We start from the raw sequence: 16,306 nt of genomic DNA, 5'->3' as shown, positions 1-16,306 counted from the left end.
TGAAAATTCTTTCGCAGGCAATATCGACGCTCCACGCCAGAAAAAGAAACGCGATACCTATAAACTGTGACTGCGACCCAAGTGCAGAATTTATAAACCCGCAAAATACGTGGGTCTAGATGCTGTGCGATTATACAACCTGGATTATCCAAACTGGACTCAGTCTGGTTAACCTCCCTGCCTTTCCGTCTTCCCTTCTCTCTCTCTCTCTTTCTATACAACAAAAAAATCGCCATCTAAAAGCGTATACAACCCGATGTTAGCGTAATTAATTGCAGGCTTTTCATGTATCCACGCTGGTTAATCTATGAGACCTCTCAAGAGAAAATGTTTTGAAACATTCGATACGGCGTACGACACTTACGCGGAATTTTGCACCGATGGCTCGAAGACGCTCATTTATGTCCGAAACAGCGTGGTTGAAAGTACGTGGGAACACACAGACTACCACAGTTTGTATCAGTTTTCACTCCTGAGTGTTATGCCTTGTGGATGGCAGTTGAAAAGATTAATAGCGCCAAACATGAACAATCAATCGTTTATACAGATTCTTTAAGCGCACTTAAGGCCCTCAATATACATTCAGAGTATGAACCTATCATAGGCGACATCCTAGACATAATAACACATCTAAGTAAAGGCCTGAACATTCATTTCTGCTGGGTCCCAAGCCATGTTGGGATCCCCGGTAGTGAAAAGGCGGACGAATATGCAGCAACGGTAAGAAATCTGAATATTTCAAAAGCTAATACACCTGTTAGGAATGAGATTCAAGCTGTTCGCAAGGCACTACTCCCTAACGGGCAACGCGAATCGAAGTTGAAAGACAACAAAAAACTTCAGCTCATCAAACCTGCCCTTGGGGAGTGGAAGACATGCTATCATCAAGAACGTTTCGTCGAAGTAATTCTCTGCCGACTTAGGATAGGCCACACGGTCATCAAACATAATTACTTATTGAAGGTGAAGGAGCAACCACCATGTGACAAATGCCATGAACCTTTAAGAGTAATGCACATATTAATCGCGTGTCCACATCTCGAAACGCATCGACAAATACACTTCACCGTATTGTATCAATCACACACTACGCTTCATCCAATGGTGATGTTGGGAGAAAATGCACTGGTACCTCTGATTGACGTGATCAATTTTTGTGCGATGCGTTTTTTTTTTAAACAAGCTTTGATTAGTGAAATGTATGCTGCGTTTACCAACGAAATTTTATCGCCCTGCATCTGGCGTCGCACAGCCATGGTCGCATTTGCGTCAATAAACCCAATTTAACTAACCATGCAATTATGCAAAGTGCCTCTGTCCCATCGTCACATCATTATTGTACATAATTTTCACGTACTCGGGCAAGTTCAACACCATCGTATATATCGTGACAATTTGTTTAGGTGATTATGTAGGTCTAAGTGGTGATATGTTAGTGAAGCCATGTGGACTCAGACATTTCTGTGAGAACGTGCCGTGCATGTAGTATAATATCCTCACTAGAATAGCAGCTTGGGCTTGTTGGTTTTCCATCCTGCTAGTAACAGCGCAGTAACAGTCTTCTTGTCTCGTCCCTTGTCTACATTTTGCGCTGTTACTAGCAGGATAATATCCTCAGCAACTTCTATATGCAATCGTCCTGGTGGAATTATTCAGTCATTGTGACTAAGAATACTCGTACACAGTTTTATTGAAACAAAAATTTTTCTAAACGCGCGAAATTTGCATGTTATCAGCAGACTGCGCCAGACGGTTACTGTGCTGTCAGCAGCATCTGCCTTCCATCCGTTTTCTTTAGTTAATTACGTCAATACGCAAAGCTCCAATTGCTACAAACTACTATTTGCAAATTCCCCAATTCCCTGTTTGCAAAACACAATGCGTGAAATTATTGGGCAGCATTCGAAAATCTTTCGGAAAGTTTCTCAAGTATACCTTTAGTATATCCCTTTACTTGCAGTATACCCCTTTAAGTATACCCCTTTAAGTAAACCCCTTTAAGTATACCCCTTTAGGTACACCCCTTTAAATATAACCCATTACCTGCATCGCCTACGACAAAGAATAGACTATTCCAGAAAGGCCAAGGGCGCGAATGACGGCTACCTGTTCGAATTGTTTCTGGGTTTCTGGGTGTTCTGAAGCCATCCCCCCTATTGCTTTCTATAGACTGGACTTCCGTGCAATGGGCCAAAGAGGGAGTTTCGTTGTTTCTACACTAATACATCTAGCATTCTTTCACTTTTTTAATTACCTTTTTTAGCTACCCCGCGAGCACGTCGCATGATTAGCGCAGTTCAGAATCTGCAGCTCCATCTCCTTGCAAGAAAGCAAGAAGAAATAAAGAAGCACTACCGGGAATTCGAGGAAACGAACTGAGACACGAGTACACCGAGTGAAAGCGACGGCTCCGTCATTGTTCGTGTTTTTGATGTTGATGTTTCTTTTTTTTTCTTCCTCATTGACCCGAAACGTGAACAGTCTCTTCGTTTTTCATTACGGCGTGCCGGACTGCGTCAGCATGACGCTAACACGCTTTTGTGTTTGGTCTTTTTTCTTGTTCTTTCCACCCGGTTTGCGCAGCAAGAAGAAGTAGACGAAGAGGATAAGAAGTCCGGAGACCGCATCGCCACCTTCATGTTCTACGTGAGTTTACGGCAGCCACCCTCGCACTGCTCGACGTCCGAGACTCAAGGCGATAAAGTGTGCCGCTCGATTCACTTTCTCGCAGTCTTGGCCGAGCCCTTTTCTTTCTTGCGTGCTCTTCTTGTTTTGTTACAGGATGAAAAAAAAAATGAACGGCAGCATTCCGGTTCTGAATTTCCGGGCATCAAAGATATCGCCTAGACAGCGGCAGTGAAACACAATGACTTACATGTTAAATATTCCTCAGCAAAATTATTTAGTAGACGGTTTGAGTTTGTGCGTCAGCGTATTATTGTTCGCGCTATATCTAGTACCGGAGAGAGGCATGCGGCGGCAACAACGCTGGTGGCGACATCTCTTTACTCAGAATGCAACACCAGGGTGGACATAAAGCTAATATTGCTATGGCCTACCGTATTCTACTTAATTGCTGGTGTAAGACATTGGTTATAGTTACATAAACATTTCGTTTCCGGCCCTTTATAGTTTTCGTTCTGCGAGAACACTCACCCAACACAAACATGTTTAAATGCATTGTATTTGGGCAAAGCGTAACGAGATGTCACTACCGAATTTGCTGCTGCCGGCCACGGCTCCTGAAACCCGGTAATATGTCAGTGGTAAGAAGTTTATGCCAAGAAGTTTAGAAATTCAAACTCTCTAATACGGAACGAAATTCAGGTGCTTGTGGAATATGGACAATGGAATATGGAATATGGTACTTGCCGGCGTTGCTGCGGACACCTTAGTCGAGTTCAGCATACGTAGTTAAAAACAATGTTTCGCTCTTATTCCACATTCATAAACCCCGCCTATGCGGCAGTGCGGATTGTAATGACGCCATTTCATTTCCCTTTTTAAACGTAACTTTGAAGGGCTAGATAAGACTTCAACGAGCCGTGAAATACTAGTTATGAAAAGCGCCCAAGTACGAATGATGACAGTACAGTGATGACAGCGGTGTTTTGAACCACTTAATTATGTTCATTTCTAAAAGCGTGAAACTTCAGTGCCTAACACGAACGGATAATAAAAAAAGGTCTTCCAGATAAGGCATGGTCTAGCTAAGTCGATGGAATTTTTTTCCTCTCTATTTTTTTTTTTTGGGGGGGGGGGGGTGGAGGGGTGATAAAGGCAGTGCTTTCCTGCACAATTTATTTAGTGGAATAACTTTCCGCATTAAAAAGGTTCCGCAAGAGATGTTGCAAAATAAAATATCTGTTTCTGTTAAGCATATGGGGAATTGTTATATAGAATTTCTAGATTTCCACAGGGTGCGATATTTCGTCTTTGTTGCTTAATTAACGAGTAACGTTGATAATTATGGTTCATCATTTAAACCAAGGTTTTGTTCCCATTGCAAGGCTATACCTTCTTGTTCTACAAAGGTTCGAATAATCGTGCAAACATTTCACCTCAAAATTCCTAATTTTAATACCTTCCGACTATTTTTTTAATGAAGACATTTGAGTAACTAAATTCCTAGCACGACATCGGGCACTAGAATTAGCTTTTTTTTTTACCAAGGGGTCAAAAAAACGTTCACACAGTGCACTCATCGCTTAATGATGTCATTCTTTTCTTCCCAATATCCGCGCAAACAAGGCTGGAATTGTTTGCGGTGCAACATTTTTCATAAAGAACGCACGTATGGTAAATCATTGCGTTACGCCCGAACAGAAAAGTACCTAGTTCTCTTAAAGTCATCACGTGCTCCTACGAAGCTTTCTTCAAAAAAAAACAACAAGTAAGCAAAACATTGTCTTTTATTGTGAAAGATAAAGGCAAGAAAAAAAAAACATCCTGTTGCAATTAAATGAACAATTCACCGAGTGACCATTATGGTGCATCTGATGAGCAACTTCAGTTCCAGTAATTCATGAACATTTTCTTATTCTTGTGTCCTAGAATGAGCACGCTGTTCTAGCCATACGTGCTTTCTTCGAAAAGTAGAGTTAATTTGCTTGAATCACTGCAGTATCAAATCTTTGTGGTGCAGAAAAATCAAACTCAAGGGAAGTGCAGCTCGGATATGCGTCAATATTCTTGGTGTCGTGAGCGCGTACGTTCCATATCACAAATGACCTCCATCACCATATTTCGCTTAAAATTGGGCACCGAAAGAAAAGCAGAAAAAAAAAACAGAAGAAATGTGATTCGAATGTTTTGATGCTTTCAGTTTCTATTCTACGTTCAACAGAAGAGCGCATATATTGTGTGTCTGTATTATTTTGATGCCTGTCTATGTCGTACAGCTCGAGTAGACGTGTTGAGTAAATTTTAAATGTGCTTCACATTACTTCGCGCATCCTAAGAACGACTCGTCTGCAAGAATATTCGCTCCATCGGCAGTGGCCGAGATCAGATTCCTTTGTCATTACTGTCGGCGTAACGCAAGCGTTTAGTAGTTACTCTCTAAAATATCTGAACTTACGTTGTTAAAAACGAGCAACTTACGCATTGAGGAACTCAAAGCTCATCCCTAAACAGGAACAGATAATTCAGTATACTTCTTTAAACATTCCAAGCAAAAGAAAAGTTCACAGTGCGATGAATGCTTGAAAGGGTGAACACTGGGCAAAAAAGAGATGTCACTCGAGCCAACACTTCGACACGGGGACTTGCCTTGATCAGGGCAGAAACTGCTTTCCTTAGCAGCACTTTTATGCACACGAAGTTCACTTTCCCCCAACCTCAAAATGGCAAGAGGCGTAGAATGGGCTTATGCGCAAGGTAGCAGGGAAGTCGAAGTGTTCAAAAAAGAACAAAAAAATTGTATTTCTTGTTTAGCTTTGACAGAGATGGAAAAAGGCTGGGGTATACTGCGCTTGGTTGTTCCGACACTAGTGCCCCTGGAGCACTTTGTAGCACTGAAGGGTACTGCTGTTGGTTATACCATGTTGTAAGCTCGGGGAAGTTCCTCGACAGCAGTATACTTACCTGTGCGATACCCATCGCAACTCAACACCAACACCCTCCCACCCCCGTTTTCTTTAGCACTTCGAATTTCCTCTTCCTGCACTGCGCACCAGCCTAGTCTCCCTCTCATCCCCCTTGAAGGTAGGGGAGAGTGAACAACGCGTACATAAAAAGAAAAGTCGTAGTTTCACCCGAAAGACGAAGAATTGATTGCCATAGCAAATTAGTGCACAGCTATACGATGTAAGGATAGTAGTTTTCTGGCCGTATAACCTTGTAAACATAGGCAAACTGACTGAATTAACAAGCGCGGGGTCACGCGCGCACAAGCAAACATCAACACATTTCACTCCATGACCGTGGAAAGTCGCTGTCAAAACGCTGAAGTGAGGAAACGCGGCAGCAGCAGCGAGTGAACTGAGCTTCGTGCTGGCCGTTATCGCTGGCTAACCTTCGCACGCTTTCACTCTCACACACAGCATACGGCGCACAGCGACGATTTTGTCTCCCTTGGACTTGATACGGAACCTCACGGCGACGCCAATGGCGGAAATGCGCCTGTAATGTCCATGTAATTTCTATCATAATAAAGCTCCGCTATGAAAAGAAGTTGCTGCTCTGACGAAGACAAGTGTCTCCTAGTCAAAAGACTGGCTGAAGCGACATTCCTTGTACTACCATTGTTAATCACTTCCTTAATCGCTGTTATAGCGCTACATTTGATAAACCGTCTTTACCAGAAGTATTAAACACTGCTTAATTTGCTTTTACATTGCCGCTTCCAATTCTACTACTTCATGAAGGTGGTCCTTGCCTTCTGATGGTCGTTGTAACTGTGTTGCCTTAATAAATCGCCTTTTCTTTTTTTCACCATGACAGCTTTCAGACGTGAGTTTGGGAGGTTCGACTGTGTTCCCCTACGCCAAGGCGGGTGTCTCTCCGCGAATGGTAAGAGTCATGTGATCAGTCTATTTTACGTGGCAAAACCAGGTCGTATGAAAATGTTCGCAACACACCCGGACTCAAAGAACAGAACCTTCGTAGATCTGGAAATTTGTCAGAGGCCTCCGTAAATGTATAGGAAACAGCAGAGCTGGGAGATGCTCCTCAAAGAAATGCGTAACGTAGCATTGCATTTACCATCAACTATAATATGTTAACAAAGTATGTAGGCAGCTGTACAAGCTCTTTGTTTTTTTTTCTCTTATATTTTTCTAGTGTGATGACACAGTTTCCTTTCATAACGCTACTCAAATTTCTTCCGATCACATGTTCAAAACAACTTTAAGCTTGAAGTAAACGCCGCATGTAGCGCTTATTTCTTCTACTGGCAGCGCAAAATTTTAAGGTAACACCACTCCTTGACTATGCAAGTGCATGGCGCAGTTCGGACGCAATAGAAAGGTACCGCGTAGCTTTACACATAAGAATCGCTTGGAAGGATCGCTTGGAACCTTGTAGGAAATAAGGCGCCTCGTGATGCAAACTGAAGTGATGTTTGTGAGTGAGCTTTCTGTAAAGTTTCTATACCAACAAAAAGAACAACTGTGTAGTAAAGAACGAGAAAGCTTAAAATTTGAAGAGTCAGTTCACGTGCACCCGGCAACAAAAGTTTACGGACCACGGGATCTGCGAAACGGTTCAATTCCCGAGCAGCCTCTAGCAGAATCCAGTAAAACTGTGTACGACAATGTTGTTAGCATATCGAGGCCCTAAATGCAAATACCAGACTGCATTGTGAGGTTGCAGAGATATTCAGCTTTTTCCCAGATCTCGTGCACCGCAATATTTTGTCGCTGTGCGTACGTAGCGCGACCGCGCGTTGGAAAGCAGTGAGCAGTGAAACACACAGGGACAAAAGCGCGAAGTCATGGTGACAACCCGTCTTCATGCTTTTTCAAAGAATATAGAGCCGGCCGTCGGCTACATACCGTGTGTCCCGGCTAGTTTTAGGCAAGCTGTTCGACGAAAAGAAAAATTGAAAAAGAAAACGGTACAAGATGCGATTATTAGACAGACGTTGTTTTGTCGTCAGAGGTCAGATGATTGAACACCGCCGTAGGTCTTAAAACCGTATCTTGCGCCGTGTTTCTTTTTTTAACCTTTCTTTTCGTTAAACAGCTTGGCTAACGTTAGTTGGTGCGCCACGCTGTGCATTTAGTCTATAAAAAAGCACCAAGTTCCAAAAATTTAAACGAAGGCAACGCTAACAAGAGGAAGATGGGGTAGGAAAGAGAATAAGAAGGCTGGCGTCAACTCCACTTAGAATGAAATGCAGTCGCCAACCATGTCAGAAAATGCAAACATGATGTTTCGATTTTCGTTTCACCTCCGCTTGCTTTCCAACAGGGAGCGCAGCTCTCCACAAAGAAGGAGGATCAGGCGACACTAAAAGAAACGTTTTCTAGTCGACTGTTGTTGAAAGCGATACCAGATGAAATAATGCAAGACCTGCAGCACATAATATTGCGCCAGATAAAGCGTCACTGCTTAGCATTAAGGGCGAAGCTGCATTCTTTTTTCGCATTCAACAGGACTGTCGACATTGGTTTGCGAAATTGCCTTATATTTCTGCGGTTCTTTCAGTTCTTATCACGTTATCACTGTTGATGCGTTCAACATTACGTATAGTTTTCGGAGACGTCAGGAAAGAAACAAGTCCGAAGTTTCCTATTATATCCAAATAAATCATTCAACCATTTACTCCGGAACAATGAGTTCTATAAATTATAACACCCATTTCTTTATTTAGAATTTACATTTTATATTTCCAATTCGCTGACTCTCATTTCAAATTACACCGGTGATCTTCAAAACCATTCATGGCAGCGATTGTAACATTGCTACCTTTCCCTGATAATAACCGTACTGATGCTAATTCGCTTACCTTTATGTTACTATGCCTAAGTATAAAGCGAGCAGCCTAAATAAGCTTGACTGAAATCTGACAACAGAGCTCCCTGTAGCCTGCGAACCGGACTGCCCATTCGTGAGCTAAGTGTCTTTCTCGACAAGCACCCAAATTGGTATGGCCGGAAATTGTGGAGGTCAGATCGAAACTAAGAAATCGACTACGCACATTCGTAGGTCTGCGACACGAAGACGGTAGGCAAGAACTGCCGATGGCAATTACGACGTCTAAACTGTCAAACGTTCCTCGAGGGCGGCTTGTCTCAAATCAATCATACCTATTAAACAAACAAAAAATAACGACACCCAGGAACGAGCTACATAGGAATTCAAGGAGCCAGTACGTAAAAGGTGAAAACCGATTTTAGAATCGTATGGCTCGTTTGACTGACAGCTGACGCACCAGGAAGAAGCGCGGATGACGAGGCTGACACACCGTGTCAGACGGCGCTAACATGGCGAGACCTTTCACCTTCATGGTCTTCCTCTTCCCGGTGTTTCCTCTTTATCGTTTCCTTATCGCGATCACTGTGCTAGGAAGTTCACATGATGACCTCCCGCTTCACGAAATTCAACGAGGTTTCTTCCCGTTTTGTACGGTTGCTTTCTTTCCTGGCGTCTGTGTCCCAAGCTATTACATTTCACATTACCATCCGTACTGAATAATAAAAGGCACACGGGTGTCGGGTTTTTCGAACGCTTCCTTCGCGAATGTGTTGCCTGCTTTCATAGTACTAAGAAAAATAAAATCCGCCTTCGTTCCACGCCGTGAAAGCGGATGTACAACGAAACTGCTGCCGACGTTAGACACGTGCCACCACCCCAACTGACCTTAGACGACGTTAGATAAACACCAACACCACAAGCGACGTGCGGAAGTGCAGCATGCATCCTCATTGTTCCATGCCCTCCGGCAAGCGCAAGTGCCTGCTTGAACTAAATGAATTTTTCAAAGTGAATTTCGTGAGAAAATTCATCAAGTACGATTTACACAAGCTGCATACATGATAGCTTCAGAGTGTAAATCGAATGTATGATAAAACATAATTCTGTTAGGCGGAAACTGAAAGCCCTTTTCAAGCTGTGTGTCGGTGTGAGTTTTTCGATGAGCACGAGCCCAGAAAAAATCTCAAACTAGAAGCTAACAGCCTAGCTGTAAAATCGTGAAGGCTGCATCAGGGAGGCAGTTAGAGTATAGGAAACGTATTGCACGTACTGCAGAATGGCGTAAGGGCCCGAGGGTACAGATATGACATAACCAAATGGACAAGTCACATTTATTCGTGCATTAGCAAGCTTGCATGCCTAATTTATGTTAAAGCTATAGTAGGCGTATGTATGGTCTAATTTAGCAAGCGACCTCCTCTTACCAATTTAAAGTAATTTCACGTCAAAATGAAAGTGAATTCGCGTTTTTCACGGCGCGACGGTGCATGCGCCCTGCTCTAGCAGACGGCGCCATGTTAGCGCCGTCTGACACAGTGTGTCAACCTCGTCATCCGCGTTTCTTCCTGGCGCGTCAGTTGTCAGTCAAACGAGCCATACGATTCTAAAATCGGTTTTCACCTTGTACGTACTGGCTCCTTGAATTCCTATGTAGCTCGTTCCTGGGTGTCATTATTTTTTTGTTTGTTTAGTAGTTATTATTGATTTGAGACCAGGCGCCCACGAGGAGCGTTTGACAGTTTAGACGCCATAATTGTCATCGGCAGTTCTTGCCTACTGTCTTCGTGTCGCAGACCCATGGATGTCCGTAGTCGATTTCTTAGTTTCGATATGACCTCCACAATTTTCGGCCCTACCGATTTGGGTTCTTGCTGAAAAAGACACTTAGCTCACGAATGGGCAGTCCGGTTCGTAGGGTACAGGGAGTTCTGTTGTCAGGTTTCAGTCAAGCTTATTTAGGCCGCTCGCTTTATACTTAGGCATCGTAACATAAAGGTAAGCGAATTAGCATCAATAGGGTTATTATCAGTGAAAGGTAGCAATGTTATAATTGTTGCCATGAATGGCTTTGAAGATTGCCGGTCCCGGAGAAGCCATTAAAATTTATTGTGATTCACTTGATTTTTTTCTGCCTAACAGATTAGTCGCGAAACATTTAGGAAGGGTCACGCGCGCGCCTGCGCGGCCTGACATCGAGGGGAAAGTCTTCAGAACAAGGAAAGTGCATGGACGCGCACTGCAGCAAACACTCGTGCCTTGTACAGCGTTGAAACTCCAGCGCTATGTAGCTCTACGTCGGTGCGTTGCCGAAAACGTGCGTAGTGTAAGACTTCAACTTCACTTTAAAACTGAAAGGGGCCAGGGCATTGGCCAGACTGCACCGGGAGGCACTTAACTGCCGCCTTGCATTATTGGCTAGCAAATTTATCGACAAACCCCTGCGTTACACTTGGCCGACATTTAAGAAACATGACGTTGCTGACGAAGCCTTCTCGCAGCGTCGGCCCTCTCTTGCTGATGGTGGCAGCGCGTGCCTGACTTGACGTATACTCGTTTGCGGTGCGGTGACACTGGGTCGATACGATACCGAGAAGACGCTGACGCCAACAAGTGACCATACTACTCAGCACAGCGTGTCGTTGAGAGCGTTTTTTCATAATAGGCGGACACCGGCTCAACCGATATGCGCGAGTTGTCGTAGCGCGACGGGCTTTCTCTCGACGGCACAGGCAAAATTAGCGTGCCGACCATGATTGTTCGAACCAACCCCACGTAATTGGCTGTCCAAGAAATAACGCGATTGCCGCAGCGCCTTCGCTTGTATCTATAATTTAATTAATCGCACTCAACATGAGTCGAAACATGCTTTCGAAGTTGAAATGCACAAGCTTCGGCGCTGACAAGCCGCGCACATGAAGTTTGAGCCTATGTTGGTCCTGTTTAGCAAAGGTTGGGTTAGGCCTGACCCAGTCGAGGTCCTGCACCCGCTTCCGATGGACCTGAACTTTCAAATAAGCAGTTACGACGAAAGAAACTGCCCTTATAGTTCAGCTGTGGCACTATAACGATTTTACATCGACTATGGTTCACTTCGCAAGGTGCGTGCACAGTAAGTGACAAGCGGCGACAAAGTTCTGTGCCAAGATCTGTACGTCACCGTTCCCGAAGGCTGCCGGTCGCATCCGCTACGTAGATGGGTGGGTCTGTACGTGTTGTTGTGCTGACCGATTTTTTAACTCCAGAGAAGCACTGTTTACCTCTGCTTCAAACGGGAAGCAAGAGACAGGGCCTTTGGTACAGCAGCGTAAACAACCGCCTCGCTGGGTTATCAACCGTGTCAGCGAGGCATTAGCGATTTCGAGAGAGAATTAAACCTCCTGTAAGTGAGCGCTTATGCCAAACAAAGTTTTTTCTAATGATACTTTATGGCACGCGCGAACTGTAAGTTGGTAAGTTGGTGTAAGTATGGTTAAGTTACCGAAAAGTGAGAATCAGTAATAACAGCCCGCTATATATGTGTCTAGATCACATGTTGCCGTTGCTCAAGTGACTTGGCAGCTCCTATAGACTCGTCTCAGGGTGGAACAACACAGTATATAGGCACACATGTGTATGTTTTGCTACGTTTTGACGTTATTTCTTATCATCGATGCGCCTTATCCCCAATATCAGGCTAGCAACGATTTGTAGCTGCAGCTGTCGATGCAAACAAGCGCACCGCTTTGGCAAATCCGACGAAGCATGCTGAGCTCGAAGACTTTCTTGAATATGCGAAATGTCTAATGAAAATGTAAAATGAATACAAAGAGCGAGATGCAAGAGCAGACAACAGCGGCAACAAACTCCAATGCCACCGTGACAGCAGACGGAACTCAGCGTTTATTTATCGGCCGCACAGTTAGCGCAACAGTGCACTCAGGCCTACTCTCACAATAGTTAGTAAGTGCTGAATCACTTCCAGGAACGACATGCTGTCCCGGAGAAGCCATTAAAATTTATTGTGATTCACTTGATTTTTTTTAAAGAGCACTAGCCTGGACTGCAAGCTTTAAGTTGCCCAAACTTGCAGCTTACTATATATGCTTTACATCTTTTCATCTAGACCATTTTTCGCAATGAAGATTCTTGGACCCTAGCCGTACGCTTCGATGGCACAGAAGGCCACGAAAGCGCTCTTGAAATACCTCAAGTCGACAGGTCTTAGGAACCGTGTGTAGACTGGGTGCGAACCTTCCACTGTGTGCGAAACTGTACTCTCTCTCTCTCTCTCTGTGTCTCTCTCTCTTCATCCCCGTACCCCCTTTTCCCAGTGCAGGGTAGCAAACCGGACGTGCATCGGGTTAACCTCCCTGCTTTCCTGTCTTCTATTTCTCTCTCTCTCTCTCTCTCCTCATCATCGTCACACATCATGCGCCGTTTTCTTCCCTCTTTCTTTCCCTCTTGCCTTTTCCGCAACGCAGAGTAGCTGGCTAGAGGAATGTACCTCAGACCAACCTCTATGCATTTCGTATCATTAAACCTTTCTCTATAGCGATCCACGAAACGAACATCCGACGCACACTCAAAATGGGCGCCGATACAAATGGGGGCGAAATGCGAGAACATCCGTGTATTTAGGTATAGGTGGACGTTAATGTACCTGAGGTGGTCCGAATTTCCGGGATCCCCCACTACGGCGTTTCTCATATACATATCGTGCTTTTGGCACGTAAAACCCCATAATGAAATTTTTAACAAATCAACCGGCGAAAGCCCCAGCACCCTTCTAAAACGTTTCCAGCGGCGTGCGGCAGAGTAGCACATAAATATGAAAAAGGCGGAATGTATAATTTAAGGTCCCAAAATTGCAAGCAGTAGCGCGGGCCTCCAGATCATACTTTAGCATCTGCATTTCTTTAAGCTGCGTCCAAAGCGCGGTACGCAAGCGTTCTTACTTTTCGCCCCTCTAGGAATGTAGCCTGCGTGGCGGGGATCGAACCCGCGACCTCCTGCTCAGAAGCTCGACGCCATGGCCACTGAGATACAGGCGTGGTTCGCAGTATTGAGAGGTCGCTATTTGCTGTCAGAGTGAAAATGCAACAGCAGATTGCACTTTTCCTAACATTTCATTGTGCCTCGCTATGCTACGTTCACTAAGTCAATCTTGTTGAATCAGGGTGAAATGAATCTAAACCGAACATTATAATCACCACTTATGTGTGCGTAATCGCTTCTTGCAGGGCTCGGCTGCCTTCTGGTACAACATGCGCGAGGACGGCAGCTACGACGTGCGCACCTTGCACGGCGCATGCTCGGTGCTACACGGCACAAAGCACGGTACGTCCTACGCATGCAGCAATGCGCCTTTTCTCTCTATACTTTTAGGGCCCGCAGTCATTCGTCAAAAGCTTACGGACCACGGAATATAAAAAAAGACAGAATACCAGAAATGAAAAACTGAATGTTTTCGAATTCTGGGCATGTACGCAGTGTGGTATTCGTACATCCAGCTTGTAATAGTATGTATACATGCAACCAACATAGTGCTCTACAATTTTACTGGTTACGCTCGCAAACTGCTGGGAAATTCAACTTTTTCACACGTCCTGCGGTCCCCAAACTTCTGACGCCGACTGCACCTACGGGCTTTCAGAACCAGAGGCATACTTTATCGCGAGCAAGTGGAATGTCTACAGGAAAATTCGAACTCTGACGCAAATTGTGAAAACATTTTTTGCTAGCGGAAACGATAAAAGATTGGGAATGCACGCCAAGAGTACCGCATGGTCCACAAAGCCAACCCCCGTTTATTATTATTTGGCTACCAATTGCAGCTAAATATAGTGTGGGTGGTCGCGCGAAGAGGTAGCCGCCGTAACCACGGTTTATTTAAGTGCAGTAGGACCTCTGTTGCGGCTGACACCACCGCCACTCAGGTCGAGCGGGCTGACGTGTTCTATTCTCGCGCTACTTGCACGTGATCCCATCTCCTTCACCTCCTTTGGAGGCGATAGTTGCGCCGCCACAGGACCCTTCTCCTAGTGTGACGCGCTATTGAAATAAAGTCTAGTAATAAAGCACAAGTAAAATGTGCAGATGGTGTCGTCGTTGGTAGTGTCGGGTTCACGCAATCCGAGAGAAGATGTACCAGGCAGCACCGGCAGCGTAGGTTGTGAGCGAGGCGCAGCCACAGTGATACCGTAGTACGAGATCGCGACCCGCCGCACGTTCTCGTATAGGTGCCCCGGCCTGTAGAAGTCGGTGCTCTAAAGGTAGACAGTCTGGAAGCTCTGGACTTGCGTGGTAATAGCGCTGTAGTGTCGATCACTCATATTGATATGATGTAGAAGTCATTCTCGAGCTGAAGAAGCCAGTGACAGAGCTGCTCTTCCAAAACTTCTGTAGGCCGTGCATCCGCGGAAGGTGTGAACACCGAACATAGGAAGGCTCGCCTGCTGCTTGAGGTGAAATCGCGAATGCCGAGAGCATCAGGGCTGCAGTGGTCACTGAATGACTCGCTAAGGTTGTGGTTGTGGCGTCGCCGTGTCTGCGAGAGTGAAGCTTGCGCCTAGTGGAGCAGGTGGGAGGGCCTCTGTATCGGTGGCGGGTGGCGAGTATCGGAGGTGGTGCCCCAGGACGGACAGCGGACAGCTTCCGGGAACGTCCAAAAAAGGAAAGCGGCGGGCTGTAGAGTAGACGAAAGCGCTTATGTTCGGCCCAGTGAATTTCTTGGAAAGAGTGGAGGCGCAGCTGCTTTTGAGCTACGGAGGAGACTCGCGAACCGAGTAGAGGTCTGATACTGGGGCTGGCGCGTGATGACGATCGGCACGGGTGGACGCAGGCGATGTGGGACGACACGACGCGGTATGACGCGACGGTTCAAATGGCGAGAGCGGTTATGACTGAGCGCTCGAGGTGACAATGAGCAAGGACGGCTGCCCGTAATTAGGTATGCCGTGCTGTACTACAATTACTCCTAACTGGTTAATGGTAGCACATCGGACCACCATACGTTTCTGACGGAATAAAATGCGCGGCTTACTAAACTTAACTATTTAGTTCCACTTTATATCTTAGCTGACATACTCTGTTGCACTGTCTTTGCTATTGCAGTCGCCAACCTATGGATTCGAACCAATGGCCAGATGTTCAAGCGACCATGCCCAGCGACGAAACGGAAACGGACGCTAGATTCTGTGAAGCTGTGATAGTTGTTGCCTGTGTTACTATATTTCTTGTGCCTGCTGCTTATTTGTTCCTTCTTGTACTTTTCTCCTCACAATTTTTTTTCATTGGGAACGACGGGTCGTCCCTGTTAGTGTCTATTGTTTTTATTTTTAAATAAAGAGAAAAGAAAATCAAATGATTGTTTATGTAAAGGAACGCACACCACCTTGAGGGTGTTAAAAAGAAGCTCAAGGTACGGCACATGCCAAAATAAAGCGCAGGACCTTGAGCATGTTGAAGAGTCAGAGGATGGTCCGTGCAGTCTACAGCACACCACCTTGAGGATGTTGGCCCTCCACCGACAGTTGATATCGCTAGCGCTGAAATTTGCACGACTTTTATTGTGACGCTATAACAGATTACTACCAAATACAGTAGCCACGTACGCTCAACTTCAAAGTCTCTGTACACACTTTTTTATTCATTAACAACGAAACTGAAGCTTGGCCCCGACACGACCCTATTTACTACAGCCGAATGTACAGCAGTATGGATGGAAAGGTGAAAGAAATGCTGCGAAACATGCCGCGTCATTCTTCATTGCTGAGTAAAAGGTGAGTAACTGTAATTGAAAAAGAAACGGCGTGCTTCAAGAATGATAATGCTGAACTAAGCCTAATAAAAGAAGCCAATACTATGATTAATGTGACAGTAAGTTGTGTCATTGCTGTAAAGAGTC

The 16,306-nt window shown here is 45.1% G+C and overlaps 1 protein-coding gene across 1 annotated transcript in view; it reads left to right on the top strand.

The window, feature by feature from the left end:
* LOC142558097 (prolyl 4-hydroxylase subunit alpha-2-like) overlaps positions 1-15,972 on the top strand; it is a 29,574-nt gene extending 13,602 nt beyond the window's left edge. Inside the window, exons 7-10 of the mRNA XM_075670258.1 lie at positions 2,584-2,646; positions 6,445-6,513; positions 13,641-13,737; positions 15,514-15,972. Of these exons, the coding sequence (XP_075526373.1) occupies positions 2,584-2,646; positions 6,445-6,513; positions 13,641-13,737; positions 15,514-15,608 (324 nt within the window). The 3' untranslated portion in view covers positions 15,609-15,972. The remainder of the gene's footprint in view (positions 1-2,583; positions 2,647-6,444; positions 6,514-13,640; positions 13,738-15,513) is intronic.
* The last annotated feature ends 334 nt before the right edge of the window (positions 15,973-16,306 follow it).

This window comes from Dermacentor variabilis, chromosome 9, assembly GCF_050947875.1.
Source record: "Dermacentor variabilis isolate Ectoservices chromosome 9, ASM5094787v1, whole genome shotgun sequence".
In the NCBI taxonomy this organism is placed as follows: Eukaryota; Metazoa; Arthropoda; class Arachnida; order Ixodida; family Ixodidae; genus Dermacentor; species Dermacentor variabilis.
The sequence above is the reverse complement of the archived record's forward strand: the minus strand, read 5'-3'. Positions and strand labels throughout refer to the sequence as shown.